Source organism: Typopeltis vanoorti, chromosome 7 (genome assembly GCF_054136105.1).
Source record: "Typopeltis vanoorti isolate ZY-2024b chromosome 7, IOZ_Tvanoo_1.0, whole genome shotgun sequence".
NCBI classification, from domain to species: Eukaryota; Metazoa; Arthropoda; class Arachnida; order Uropygi; family Thelyphonidae; genus Typopeltis; species Typopeltis vanoorti.
In genome coordinates, this window is record NC_143555.1 from 27606162 (window position 1) to 27622584 (window position 16423).

Consider the following 16423-nt stretch of genomic DNA (forward strand, 5'->3'; position numbering starts at 1 on the left):
CCATTTCCTTTATTTGTAATGCTCCTGTCATTTATGTATAGAAAAACCATTGCAACTATTATCACACTCTACAGACTCCACTTGGCTCTTTGATATACACTGTTCCAAAAGCTAAGGACAAACTACATTTTTACCTATATATGAAAAAAATTTTCATTCATGGTCAGCCAAATGTGAACATAAATTTGTCAGCATACTAATAAATCATATTACATAAAAATGTGTTATAAATTTTGTACAAATTAAATTGCAATACATTTTTGGCAAAAGTTACAAATTTCCTAAGGATGTAGTTAAGGAATTAATGTACAGTACTTACAGAAAACTATGTGGAGAGACATTTCAGTATGGAATATTCCTGCCCCAAACTGTGATGCAGCTCTCACAATGTCATACCATGCTTAGCACCAAGTGATTCAGGAGTTCTTGAAGCAAACTGGCCCACTCCTCCTTCAGAGCAAAAATAAGGCATTGTTTGTTTTCTGGAGGAAATTTCGATCAACGATGTGTCTCCATATTGCATCCCAAATGTGTTCTATGGAGTTGATATCCGGGGAGCAAGCTTCCCACTCAATTCACTTAATATCATCAGTCTCCAGAAGTATCTCCACTGCTTGTGTAAAGTGGTGTGGCATTGTCATGTATAAAAATGAATTCTTTGTCTACAACACCATGAAACAATCTATCATGGTGTTGAAAAACTTTGTTGCAGTATCATTCACCAGTCAGTCCCTTTTCTCCAGCACTTGTAGTTCGATGCATCCATTAAACATAATGCCTTTCTACCCCAAATTCCAGCACCGCTGTATATACCCCTTTCAAGAAAATTCTCACATTGGTAAGCAGTACCACTTTCGTGCCATATGAAGTTGTCTAGAATCGGAGATAAGACTAAAACAACTCTCTCATCTGTAAAGAGTATGTTAGCTCATTAGTGCCTTGTCCAATTTTTATGGATTCAACACCACTAAAAATGTGCTTAACGGCGAGCTGTTGGGTGCAGACTACAGGCCGTTGGGAGTATAGGCCTACTTGTTGCAGACATCTTGCCACCGTTTGTTGAGATATCTGCATTACCTGTACTTGAATGGAGCATACTTGCAAGCTGCAATGCCGTGATGTGTTGATTATGTTTTGCTGTTATAACCAAAAAACTATCTTCGTGCTCCTTGGTAGAGCGAGGGTGACCTCTTAGCAAACGTGTGGAATACATTCCATTTGTTTGAAACACTGCCCAGAGCCTGGATACAGCGGTGTGTGAGATTTGAAACTCTGGCAATATCAATAATTCTGCTGCCTTCCTCAAGCTTTCCAATAATTCTTCCCCATATGAAATCATGTAGTGATGTCTTTGAGACATTACAAAATATCTGAGTTTGCAACTTTATTCCTTGATGAAAAGAACTTCCTTCAAACACAATTTGCTTAGTGCATCCCTTGGTCTTTTATCCTGTTGAGTGCTACCACATAACCCCTTTGCATGTGATTCAAAAATTTGACTGTGTACAAATTGCCACAAGCTGATTTGTCTGAATCTGCTGTTGTAATCTTTAGAAATAGTGTTCATTCTTTGGTTTTGAACTCCAGTATACTGTGCACCCTCATTTTTCAAGCTGCAATATTTTAAAGCTGAAATCCCTTGTATAAGGCCATTTCCACTACCTTCCTTGTAACCTTAGTTTCTCTTCCCTAACATACTCAAATGCCCTGCATTCTTCTGTGTCCAGATACATACCTTTGCATAGCTCCCTTCTACACCCAAGCAACCAGGTATTCCAGGCCTCGCTTCCATTCTTGTTATGATATTTATTATCACTGCTCTTCTCTTCCACTCTTCATTATCATACTGATCTGCTCACACATGCACTCACACACACACACTATCTTTCATCTTGCATGTTTCTGCTGCACTTTTTTTAACAACAATCTCAAAGCTCTTGCTGCACAATTCATGCTTCTTCTCAAGTCATTCGTACCAACTATCACTGTCATCTTTTTTTTATATTGCCATCTTCTGTTTAGCATTTTTCTGCTTCATATTTTTTAACAACAATCTTGCAGTTCTTGTATATTAAGTTAAGGGGATAATAAATCCCTCATTATTGTAAAGCCGGATACAAAACTTGGAGATCGAAATCTAAGAGTTTCATGCCGAAGAACTATCGGCGAGTCCAAGCGTAAGTCAACACCTGGGTAGTACAATGCTAGGGCAACTCAGAGCAAAGGTGGAGCAAGCTCCATCACTATCCTTAATATTTTCTCATAATGTAAAACGCAGCTCCTAGGAGATGTATTACTGTTTTACATTATGAGGAGAGGTCACTACCCAGACTGGTTTCGACCTTTATTGAGGTCTCATCAGCGAGTAGGTAGACCTGGATATTACTAAGGTTTAAGTGAACCGAACTTACATATACCATTACTATATGAATTGCCAAACCGGTGTACCCATATATTATTATTACTACGATAAAGAGCCAAGAGGCTATTTTTTTCCGGTGGCGTAAATTAAGTTAATGGGATAATAAATCCCTCATTATTTTAAAGCCGGATACGAAACTCGGAGATCGAAATCTAAACGTTTCATGCTGAAGAACTATCGGCGAGTCCAAGCATAAGTCAACACCTGGGTAGTACAACACTAGGGCAACTCAGAGCAAAGGTGGAGCAAGCTCCATCACTATCCTTAATATTTTCTCATAATATAAAACGCAGCTCCTAGGAGATGTATTACTGTTTTACATTATGAGGACAGGTCACTACCCAGACCGGTTTCGATCTCCTAGGAGCTGCATTTTACATTATGAGAAAATGATAAGGATAGTGATGGAGCTTGTTCCACCTTTGCTCTGAGTTGCCCTAGTGTTGTTACTACCCAGGTGTTGACTTATGCTTGGACTCGCCGATAGTTCTTCAACATGAAACTCTTAGATTTCGATCTCCGAGTTTCGTATCCGGCTTTAAAATAACAAGGGATTTATTATCCCCTTAACTTAATTTACGCCGCCCGCCGGAAAAAAACAGCCTCTTTGCTCTTTATCGTAGTAATAATAATATACGGGTACACCGGTCTGGCAATTCGTATAGTAAGGGTATATGTAAGTTCGGTTTACTTAAACCTTGGTATTATCCAGGTCTACCTACTCACTGATGAGACCTCAAAAGGTCGAAACCAGTCCTCTCCTCATAATGTAAAACCATAATACATCTGCTAGGAGCTGTGTTTTACATTATGAGAAAATATTAAGGATAGTGATGGAGATTGCTCCACCTTTGCTCCGAGTTGTCCTAGTGTTGTGCTACCCACGTGTTGACTTTAGCTTGGACTCGCCGATAGCTCTTCGGTCTGAAACTCTTAGATTTTGATCTCCGAGTTTTGTATCCAGCTTTAAAATAATGAGGGATTTATTATCCCCTTAACTTAATTTACGCTGGCGGAAAAAAATAGCCTCTTGGCTCTTTATCGTCGTTCTTGTACATGTTCATGCTTCCTCTCAAGTTATTTGTACTAACTATCACTACAGTCTCTTATGTTTTCATGTAGCTTCATTGCTACACTTTTATCATTCCCAAGCAAACACTTTCTGACACACTGCCCAAATCATTGAATCTATATACATCACGTGCTCATGGCCGCATTTATTTTTCTCTCATTGGCCGCATTTATTTTTCTCTCATTGGCCTCCCTTACTCTTTCTCCTTTCACTCCTCCACACCCACACATTTTCATTTCTCTTCCTCATTTCTCTATCCCTTTGACACTTTCAACTTTTGCCTGTTTCCTCTCTTTTCCTGTCTCTCCCATTTTCTCTCTCTCTCTCTCTCTCTCTCTCTCTCCTACTCCTTTGTACTAGCTAAGTTCTTTAGTTTCACTTTTCTCAACTCATTCTTCATGTATTATTTAATTTTTCAGTAATCCTGTTTCTCTCTTCACACATTCTGCTTTCTTCCACCTGCACAGCCATGGCCATCCATCAGAGAACCTTCCACTGCTATGCCAAGATCAAAATCCATTAACACCTGAAACACGTGGAAAGGCTTATGTGTTCACAGTACATGTTATTTATTTCCACAGTATTGATGACAACACAGAATGATAAGAAAATAATATTTATTAACTTATTGCTTGATATTTCACTGGTATATCCAGCATCTTCAGAGCACAAAAGCAGTTTGTCCAAGTACACGAAACAACAAGTCTGGTATATCAGTGGGACTAGTTTTAAAAAATTGTAACAGACAACAGTTAAAGTCCTAATTTGGTGCCATCTATGTTGGAAAAAGAGAGAAAACAAATATTAATTGGATCTTAAAATTACTGTCTCCCAGATTTTTGGTAAATTTATACAGCCATGCTTGTTGAGGTTTGGAGTATGCTTTAATGCTTCTGTTGATTCTAAAAACAATCTCTCTGACATATGACTTCTGTGCAGCACTCTTTGTTTCTTCGAGTTGATCCTGTGTGAAGTGATATCCAAGGCATGGTCTGCTAGACCCAACTTGCCATAATGATAGTGCCAGATGTATTTTTTTATGTTCACCAAGGCAGATGTCAACAGTTCTTCCTGTCTGGCTATAGTAAGCCTAATCAGAAGAACAGGGCACTTCATAAACTCTTGGATGTTATAAAGAAGAAAGTTTGTCCTTAAGTGAAAGGATGAGAGTTGCCAATTTGACATAAGGTTTAAATATGCTGATATTTATTGAGCACTCTAGATATCTTAACACCATTAACACCTCTTTCTTGTTCTCTTTTCTCTCTAATACATTGTTTGTGTCTACATGTTGGCACTTACCTGTTTCCAACTCACTACTTCAGCTGCTGCTTAAACTTGAAACCATAGCATTTGTCACATAGCACTCCCCACTGCCCACATTTAATGTACGACCACACCTCCATTCTATGCTACATATAATGTAGTCTTTAAGTAGTGGTAGGATTAATAATTTCTCGTTGATTCTAGTGGCTGCGATGATGGTGTACGGGCAAAGTTATACACACAAAAAAAATCCTCTTTTAATACTAAAAACATCATCTTTTTTTTTTAATGCCTTGTGCCAAGCATCTCACTATCTATGTCACTTAGCTGCACCTGTCACTTAGTTCACTTTCATAAATCAACATTTATGAAAGTGAACTCTTCTAAGTTCACTTTCATAAATGTTGATTCAGTTTTTTAGTAAAGTAGATTGTTTTCATTTACAGCTGGTATCTATTCTTGTGGATTTAAAATATTGATTTATCACATGTACTAGGTTTGTAAAATGCAGTCAGTCCCAGGCTTATGGATGGATTGTGTTCCAGAGAACATCTCTGTAAATTGAAACTTACATAAGTCAGAATAGCTGATTGTATCCAATAGAAATTTACAATATAAGTTAGAAATGTTAATAATCATAATATTAAGTGCTAAAAAGGGAAATATAAAATACTTGGTAAATAGCATAAATAAATTAAGATGTCATAAATTTAAATCATGGAATGTACAGTTTAGAAAAATAGAAATTTTGTAAATAAAAACAACAGTTTACTAATATGCTATGTTAATCATGAAATAATTGAAATGTGCATGCTTCATAATGTAGTCATAGTTAATTTTTTTAAAATTTATTGATGAACAAGAAAACATGATCTTGGCAAACTTTGGATCTTCATAATCATTCAAAATAGTTAGTCACATGATACGCTTGCAATGTGTTTGACTACCTTTGTGGCTCTTAATGATATACCATTTCTTCTCAAGATATCAGTCTTCTTACTTTCTCAAGAATGTGCACTGCTTATATCTTATCTTGGTCTTTTATTTGTAGTTATTTAACCCTGTAAATTAGAGTAAAACCTGTAAGAGTGCTGCAGCTATCCAGTCAATGGAGACGATAGCAAACAAACGAGCTAGCCTGTTATAGGTTGGACAACACTCCGTCTGAAACAAGCATTTTCATTGGAAGCTTTCCTGATATTATCCATAACTCCAAAAGTCAGATTATATTCCAGTCAGTGGCATGACTAGGCTTTCACCAGAATGATAAATTTGTACCTGCACACCTTTTATAGTTTGACAGTTTTGAAAATTGGTAAAATATCTTACCAAATTTAATTGGTTAAAAATTGATTGATTCACATGAAATGTGAATCATGCATGATTCACATTTCATCTATGTCATGAAGTATTTCAGCATGCTACTGATCAGTTGATAAGCATATGACCAAACATTTTAAATTATGTTAGAATCAAAAGACTTGAAAAATTTACACACACACACTCTTCTCCATTTACATGGTACATTGATTCCAGAAAAATCCGTGTGAATGAAAAACATAAAAAAAAGAATACAGTGTATATGAAAAAATAGAAGAATGGTTCCAAATGTGAAAACCTGATACGAATAAGTTATTTTCAAACAAAGCATATGAAAACCATTGAATAAAACAATTTAATTTTAATGGAATATTTTTTATTTTAAATACTTATTTAAAGTATATACATATGTATCTTTCTTAAAGAAAATAGCGTGTTACTAATAAAACAGAAATTAAAAAATGCCCAAATAATACGCCTGTGCATATGGTTATTAATTAAATTTTATTCGCCGTCGCTTTCTGATAGTAGCTGCATTCTTTTGTGTGAGACTGGAATTAAATCACTTCCATCATTTGAAACAGTGTTCATACTGCAATGGTGAAACGTTTTCTTCAATAAAAGGAACTAAATTAGCACTAATTTCCAATAGTTCTGAAGGTTTATTTTATATATATATATATATATATATATATATATTTTTTTTTTTTTTTTTTTTACCAGGAACTCTGTAATTAATTGCTGAGATCCTGTTTTGACTAGATCTTTGTATAATTCTTCATATCACACTATACATTACTTCAGTTCGCATTTAAACTGTTCAGCTCATTCAGTATTTGGGTCATGTATAAGAAAATGACTTTGCAATTTACTAGCCATTTGAAGCCCTTCTTTAATTAATCCTGCAGTGAGTGGAATCTCTTCATCATCATCACTTTTTTCTTTCTCATCGAGATTCTCAAGGACAGCTTCTATTATTTCGTCATCGCTAACAGCCTTGTCGACCATCAATTTTTCAATATCTGCAGATATAAAATCATCAAATCCTTCTCTGCCAGCTTCACTTGCTAATTGATGATACTGAGATATTCAAGTGTATGGAAAGATGCAGGGTTTTTCTTTTTCACACATTTTGGCCAAGTAGCTTTCCAGCATGTATTTAAAGTTGATTGTTTTAATTCTGATAATGCCAACTTAGCAAGTTTGATGCAATCCGAAATAGAAATTTCTTCTTTGCATCAATAACTGTCAGTAAATTATCCTTATCTAGTTTATCTGAAATGTATTGGAATGTTCTTCTCATGTAGTAAGTTTTGAAGATAGCGATCCCTCCCTGGTCTAGTGGTTGTATTAGGTAGCAGGTGAATGCTGGAATCTCAAAACAGCTGAAGAGAAAAAATTAGCTACTGAAATGGGTTGGCTAAGAAGATTACTTGGAGTATCTCTGCTGGACAGACAAGGAAATAAAGACATAAGGAAACGACGAAAACAAGAAATAACAATAGTAGACAAAATCCAAGAAAGAAGACTACAGTGGTTTGGCCATATGACCAGAATGGGAATAGAAAGCCCTTATACAAAGATGGAAGGTAAAAGATCCAAAGGGTGGCCAGAATTAGATAGATAGACAAAATAAAAGAGGACCTGAAAACCAAATCGCAATTACACCAAACTGGACAGAACTGTTCAGACTCTCCAGGGACAGACAGAAGTGGAAAGATTTCATTCGGCCGATGATGGAAGAGAGAAGAAGATTAGGTGGCAGAAAACAATTCCACATTCGGGTGTTCTAAAACAGGATGACCAGGTGCATTGTCTATATTCAATAAAACTTTATTATATTAAAGTCCAGATTTTATTCCTTCAAATAGTGTTTAACTTCTGGAACAAAACATTGATGGAACCATTCATTAAAAATTTCTTTTGTAACCCAACTGTTTTTGTTTGCCTTCCAGTGCACTGGTATCGTGTTAAGATCCACAACTTTCATTGCCCATGGTCTTAGGGATCGATTAATCAGTAATGGTTTTAATATACAATCTCCTGAAGCATTGCTGCAAAATAATAGTCACACGATCCTTAGCTGCTTTAAGCCACCAACACTTTTTTGTGATTTTGCTATATAAGTTCTACTTGGCATTTTTTTACAAAAAAAGGCTGGTCTCATCTGTGTTCCAAACTTGATCAGGAGTGTAGCCACCATTTTCAGTAATTTTGGACAGTTTTGAAGGAAATTCCCTAGCTGCCGGCTCATCTGCAGATGTGGCTTCTCCTTTTATTTTTACATTATGAAGCACGTATCTTTTGAGAAATTTTGTAAGCCAACCTTTGCTTGCTGAAAAATCACAATTGTTTGATGTTGTTGACTCCTTTTCCTGAATCTGTTTGTACAACTGTAATGCTTTCTGTTTGATTACATTTCTATCTAAAGGTATTCCTTTTTGTGTGCAATCTTCTATCTGCATCACTAGGACATTTTCCATCTTCACTTTTATAATGTCTCTCATATATGATGATGACCTGGCATATAATTTTGTTCCATAAAGAACAGATTTTTTTAATTGCCTCTTCATTTTTCTTAATCATTCTCACAGTAGCTTTGTTTGCAAGTTTTTGTGCAGATTCATGTTTCAGTTGCTACCTAGAACTCTGCATTCAGTGTGTTATCCAGTGAATGCCAGTTTTTATGTATTATCCTTCACTGCACTCTATGGTTACATGTGGTTAGTGTGGTGGGTCGTCCACTGCAGATAGCACTTGCAGTTGACTCCCTTTGCTTCCATCTCAGTATGGTATCACTAATTGTTGGCCCGATTTGTCAACAGATTGTCAAAAAATAAGCCTGCAATTTGACATCCTATGAGAATGCCTCTCTTAAACTCCATCAGTTCCCTTCTCACAGCCATTTCACCTAGACACAGTTGCACTTACTTGGGATCATCATATTTCTCCAATTTATACCGCTACAAATACAACTCATTACATGGTATGATGTCCCTTGCCTATGGGGATGTTATTGACTTCTTTTGAACCCATATTTATAGAATAAGAGAAAAATTGGCCGAAATGCTTACGGCATATAAGGCTGCATTCATAGCAAAAAAGCTTGTAGATCTGAGAGTTTCTCTAGAAATAAAATACCTGATCAAAGACTGGAGACTACGAATATATGGCATCAGTGGCAGAGTCATATTATAAATATTATTAGGAAGTAACTCGATACTGTTAGCATTCAGTCTAAGTTTGTATGAGCTCTTCCTCTGGGTGTTTTTTTTGCCATGATGGCAGGAAAAAGATCCAAAGAACAAGATCTTTGTGGGATGATGAAGTTAGAAATGTGCTAGACAACAGAATTATAAGATCAAATAATATTGAGTGCTGAGAAGTGATCTAATTTGAAGGAAAGTTGCTGATGGAATGTTAGTAATAATGGAAACTTAATTATGTATTGCTGTCATAGTATCCTGTGTGTAGGATACTATGACATGATGATCATTGTCACAAGCTCACCCAGTGAACTTGTGACAATGATCATCATTGAATTCATAATCAAATCAGGAAAAGAAAACTGCATGGATACCCATCAACAGCCATTTGGTGTGTCAGATGCAGAAACTGCTGATATTAGCAGGGCTGGAGAGAGAATATGCTTTAGTAAATCAGCCTAAATTTGGCAGTCTTAGACTCTACAACTGATAAAGCAGAAAAGGGTGATGTATGAAATCAAAATCACCTTGTACTTATCAAAGAATTTTCTTCTAGGTTTGAATGTTCTAAGCACATAGTAGTCTAGATATTCTATGATCGAGTGATGATAAAAAATTTAGATTACAGGAAAATGTATTGTATATAGATACCATGCTTCAGATTTTCTTAGACCCACAAATAGTTGTCCTCAACAAGAATACCTATTGTTAAAACTGGAAAGAAAAAAGACAACCTGTTATTGTCACTCAAAACCTTACATCATCATCATCATCAAATTCCTGCCATGTACCCTCAAGGGGTGTACAGGATATGACAGTACTACATGAAAAAATTACATCATTACTAACTTCCTATCTACAATTTTCCTCCAAATCAGTCTGGGGTGCTTAAGGGGTCAAAGCTGTATAACTGAGAGGAGACCTCCACATAGCCTTTAAAGGAATGCGGAGAACCGACCAGGGCTTCTGACCTAATGTCCAATCCTCACCTTCTTGTGGTGCACCCTGTTGGGTATCTACTTTGATATTGAACGAACAAGGATGTGCTGGCAATTTGGGATTTAGCCGACCAAATTGTATTCTTATTGGTTAAACCAAAATAAAAAATGATGGTACAACATGACAAACCTTACATCAATAATGCTAAACCACATGCTGCTAATGAAATTGTCTATGAAATTCCAAGCAGTCAAGCCACATATGGCTTGTAATTTGAGCTTAGCTGCAAGTTATTTTTTTAGTTAACTGATCATAAATGAAAAGACATGAAAGATTGGTTTAGAAGTCACTATTATGTATTTTTCCAAAATACTTTTGAAGTCCAGATTCTGTGATAGGAAAAATGTATTCAGATCAAGATGGATGCATAGAAGAATGAATGTAGGTACAAAGCATTCTGTAATATCTATTTATAATTGAATTTACCTAGTTTAAGTATTTTTAGTTTTATTCAAAAACAAGCATTACTTTTAGCCTTCTTTTGTATGTGACACAGCACATAAGAATTTAAATATACTTGCTAGGGCTTCTCTTATGGAAGACCAAGCACAGCAGCGCAGTTTAGATTCAGCTCGAGAGTTCAGGATGAGGGTGCACATTAGTGTTGATCATAATGATGACAGTGAGCATCATACCAATGAAGATGTGCTAAGACATGTAAGTAGAATAGCATTTCTCTAAATTGTGGAATCTATTTTATTTATCCACTTTACTCATGTTTCCAAAATATTACTAGAACCTATGGTAGCCATCCATCCATAGATTCACTGGACATCATCAACACTGTATTGTCACTCTGTTCTTCAATTGTGTGATACACAGCCCTCACCAGGTCCCGTTGTATACTTTTCTGAAGGCTTCAACTGTTTGAAGAAGAGTCGCTTCAGGCACACCATTCATTTATTTCATTGAGGTCTATCACTTTCTCTTTTTCTGGGAACTTTGCTTTCTGTTACTATTTTGAAAAGTCCTTCCATTCTTTCAGTGTGTCCAAAGCGCTTCATTTTTTTTTCTATTAATATCTTTAAGGAGTTTTAAATTTCTACTGATCCTTTCTAGCACCATCCATTTCTCTGCCATTAGCTAACCCCTTAAATAGCAGGAGTCTCAGAATCAAATCAACCTTTGCATGAAACTCATATGTTAGCACCAAATTTTCCCAAAATATATTGTATTACTGTTCCCTTATGGTATTTATTAAATAAAGTTAAGAGAATGGCAATTTTCACACAAAAAAAAAAAAAAACTACTGATGGATTTGAGACAGCAAATATAGAGCAATCTGGTTAATTTAGTATTTCATTTTGAAACATAGCATAAACAAATATAGAAGTCTTAAACAGGTTTCATGAAATTGATGAATCTAGAGCATGATCGAGTATTTTTACTTTCTCTTTTGATTTCTGGAAATTGATTTATCTTGATTTGGAAAATTTATCCCAAATACAGAGAAGTCGCTCTAATTATTGCTGATGCACAAAACTTCATAAATAAAATGCATTTTAGTGATGGTGCTGGTTTAAAGGATTCTGAAGAAGTTTTCAGTGATATATTTCTCCTTAGCTGTAATGTCGCATGATGTAAAAATTGTTTAAATTTTTTCTGTCTAGAGTAGAGTATCATCAGTAACTGTAGAAATTATAGAAGTGTGTGTGTGTGTGTGTGTGTGTGTGTGTGTGTGTGTGTGTGTGTGTGTGTGTGTGTGTGTGTGTGTGTGTGTACAGTAATCTACTGTTTATATGACCTTCAAAACAACAGCCCTTTAATTAACCAACCCTTGATTGTCCAACTTCTCTGTAGAACACCATGTAATAGTACTTAAATTATCCCATCTCGCCATTCTGAGAATTGTGAAGGGTTGGATAAATGGTAGATTACTCGAATATAACTCACCTTCACATATATCTCGCACCCTGATTTTCCTTTACAAAAATAGTTTCACATATACCTCACACACGAAAAAAAGTTAAAACTATTAAGAAAATAGATAATGAATGTTTCAAATATTTTGGAATTTGGTTGAAGAGAATCAGCATTTCAATACAACAATTGTCATGTTGTCTTTGTCATTGAATAGTATGGTCTTTTGTTAATACTGTACCAGTCATATGCATATGAGAAACTATCCTTCATGTGGGATTTTTTGCAGACACTTAGGACCTGAAATAGTGAAACAACTTTTGAATGGGAAGACCGATGTGGCTTTTATTCCTTCCTGGCACCTTGTCTACAACCAGTGCTTTTTTTCTGGTGGTATGCAGTACCGGCACCTTTTTTCTTAAGTTTTTAAAAATTTGCGATTTAGCAAAATGTATTATAAATATTCCGGTAGATGGTACTGTGTTCACGAATTGAATTTTCAGTTTTGATTATTCGTAAGTTGGTATCCTGCTTTCCTGTTTCATAGGTTGGTACGCAACCAGAAACAGGAAGTTGTGTTCACTTCCGATTGATTCCAATATCCGTTTATCGGTTCTATATTCACTCTGCAATAAGCAGGTGTTCATGTGAATTTTGAATTAATCTAAGTTAAAATCAGTGCAATCCTTGTTCAAAATGACTAAAATAAGTGCCGTATATTATCGCGTATAATGCAAACTAGAAATTTTGTTTGAAAACTAGCCCTAAAATGCCATGTCCACGTATAATGTGATCTGTTAATCTTGTTCCATAACATTATAAATAATACAATATGAATTAACGAAAGAAATATTTATTTTAAAACAAAATGAAAAAAATCTTTTAAATTCTTCATCTTTTGAGTCATCAAACATTTCATTTATAAATTCATCTGTAGGGATTGTGTCATCAGTGTAGCAGTTGTCTTCATCGTCTTCATGCTCTTCATTTTGTTGTGCGTCATCCTCGCTTTCGTATATGATGTGATCTTCGGATCCATCCATTGAATTACTTATTCCACATTTAAGAAATGAGCATTGAATCATTTCAGATGGCATTGAATCCCATGCTTCTTTAACCCAACTGGTGACTAGGGTGATCTTAGGGTTCTGAAAATTCCCACCCTTTGTCATCTTCACCAAACCAGGTGACATCCATTCTCTCCATTTTTCACGTAAGTGATCTTTAAATGGCTTATTCAAGCTGACATCAAGCGGCTGCAAAACGGAGTTAGACCACCCAGTATGACTGCTAGGTCTGTACATTGCTCACGTGCTTTCTCTTTGCTTGCCTCCGTTAAATCCGCTCAGAACATATCCCAGACTAGCATGCTTTTGTTGACATAACAAGATACCTGGACATATGTTCCATACTTGATCCAGCCACAATTGTACACCTTCTTCATCCATCCAACCTTTCTGATTGGTGCGAACAATTACACCTGGTGGAAATTTCTTATGCTTCGGAATTTTCTTCCTTTTAAATATCACTGTCGGCTTTAATTTGGTTCCGTCTGCCATGCATGCTAGAACAACGGTAAAATGCGTTTTTTCATGTCCTGTTGTTTTTATGAAGACACCCTTTTCACCAACTGAGTTTACTGTTTGATTCCCAGGCATATCAAAGCACATGGGCATCTCATCCATATTGCCAATTTGGAAAAGTTCATATCCGTGACACTTCTATAATTTTATGATAAATTTATGGAAGGACTGCACTTTTTCTTCAAGCTACTTTGGTAACTTCTGCGCAATTTTTGTTCAGTGTCGTAATGTTAATGCTTTGCGTTCCAATCTGTTGCACCACCCCAGGCGAAGCAAGAAAAGATGAAATACCTGGTGTGTCCTTGAATTTACCATTCTTGAGTTGTAGAGCTCGAAAACGAATTGCATTTCTTGTTACTATAATGCCATCTTGTCGTTGCGTCAAAATCCATTCATTTAGCTCTTCTTCGAGTTCTGGAAAGGATGCTGCATCTCCACAACGGGCATGTTTTGTTTTGGGGATTTTTTTCAAGACTGTCTTTTTGCTTACGCCAAAGTCTAATATTACTCTCTGCTACACCAAATTCTCTCATGGCAACATTGTTATTATGTTCTTCTGTAAACTGCACGACATGCAATTTAAATCCTGCTTCAAAAGATGAACATTTATTTCTGTTGGCTCATTTTCAGGCTAGGTTTGTTTAACGAATAATATTTAAAATGAACTGTGGTTAAACCGATATACCTAACTGTGCACTATCTATCTCACTGTGCTCTATCATTAGTCTATTTACATTACTGGCTTTATGCGCAGATACGATGCGCGCTCGGTCGCCAAATGAGAGTGGGTCAAGTAGATTTGGTTGCATAGACATTAGGTAGTATATATTGTGTGTGCAAGTCTAATAAGATGTTATATTTTTTAGGATCCGCATATAATGCGAACCCCTAACTTTAAGTAGTATTTTTTACCATAAATTTTTCACATTATACGCAATAATATACGGTAGTTACTTTATGCCAATGAGTAAAAAAAGTAAGGCTGAAGAAGCAGAAATTGCTTTAAGAATTTCATGGACAAACTCTATGTGACTTACCATGCTTCATCTAAGAATGATAGGGAACTACAGGAACATGCAGCGACTCTAGAACTTCAACGTCTTTAAATTGGCAGAATTTTAAGCACTCGCTGGGTTGCATCTAGCTGAACTGTTTCTGCAGTTTGGCAAGAATTTGAATCCCTCGTCCATCACTTTCTGGAGGGAAACGAAGACAGCAGAAGAAGCAAACCAGATCGTATCGCCTTCTTTATGAGGGCCTTTTAAGAAAAATAACGTCGTGAGTTTGTTCTTAATTTGGGTCTTATGTGTGATGCTCTCCAAGAACTTAGTGAACTAAGTCTAGATTTACAAGAGAGAAGTTATAAATATTCCAGTAGATGGTACTGTGTTCATGAATTGAACTCAATATTGACTTGTACAAAGCAGACAGGAAGATTAAGAATACAGTTCAACATTTTGAAGAATTGAAAATCCTGGTCCGTACTACAGTATTTCTCTTCGAAGTCAGAAGAGCATGAAGTTCAAAGGGATTGAGCTCCAGAAAAATGAAAGACACAGGCCTTCAATAAGTTCATCTGCTTTCTATAAAAGTCTGAGAGAAGCTGTTCGAAAGCGTCTGCTTGAAGGAGATGATGATGATTTGCCTAAATGTTCTAAGATTTTAGTTTCCAAGTATTGGTCACAAAATCTTGTGAAGCATCTGACATTTGGTGAAGCTGAAATGAGAAAGTTAGCATGCAAATTTCACTTAAATGAAAGAGAAGCAGTTCGTGGTTTTCGTGAATATCTTCAAGAAAATAAAGTCCCGGACATACTACTTCCTGTAAAGCACACTTTGGACAAAATTGCAATATCTTCCAGTTATGAGAAAGGGGTCTCTCTCAGATGAATCTTATAGTAACTTCATCTAGGTCATTTCTGCTTGTACGGACAACTTCAGCACTGATGTTCATCAGGATAGTAGGACCTCCTCTCACTCATTTCAACCCTAGCAAATATGTGGACTGATTGCTGCTCCAAAATCGTCATTTTGCTTTTGATACCAAAAGCAAGAAGCGATCTAGAGACGATGAGGGTATATCAGAGGATATGTTAAAAGTGTGGAAGTTGCTTTAATAACATCTTCATGGTGAGTACCGGCACCTTTTTTTCCAGAAAAAAGCACTGTCTACAACCATTGGATGTATTGGTCAACAAATCATTCAAGGACTATGTACAAAAATTCTACACATAGTGGATGGCTCAGACAAAATTCCTTCCTTATGAATTGCCTTATATAGGCCCTGACTTCCATCATGCACATGTGCACGTCTCTCAAAAATGGTCACGTATTGACCTTCGGACATGCTGATGTCATGCTTTGGCCATCTTTTGAATTCTTTATCCATGGCAGCTGTGGTCACATATTGACCTTTGGACATGATGACGTCATTCTTTGCTGGGCTTTGGAAATTTTCATCTATCACAATTCTCAGAACTCTTCACTAATCTTAGCATTAGACTTACTGATTTAACATTTCATAATAACCTTGCACAATGATGTCATGTTTCACATTATTTTAACAAAGGCCTCAATAAATATTATTACAGAAAAGACTATTTCAGTCAAAATTTAACATTTTTCTAAGTACGTTCTCCTAAACAAAAAAAATTATAAAAACGAACATCATAAGTTACGAAGTCAGAACTACCAT

The 16423-nt window shown here is 36.0% G+C and overlaps 1 protein-coding gene across 2 annotated transcripts in view; it reads left to right on the forward strand.

The window, feature by feature from the left end:
* The window catches only part of Nedd4 (E3 ubiquitin-protein ligase Nedd4), a 523801-nt gene that overhangs the window by 254299 nt on the left and 253079 nt on the right, over positions 1-16423 (forward strand). For both annotated transcript variants that reach the window (XM_090395739.1, XM_090395738.1), the window contains exon 9: positions 10810-10942. In XM_090395739.1, the coding sequence (XP_090251865.1) occupies positions 10810-10942 (133 nt within the window). The remainder of the gene's footprint in view (positions 1-10809; positions 10943-16423) is intronic.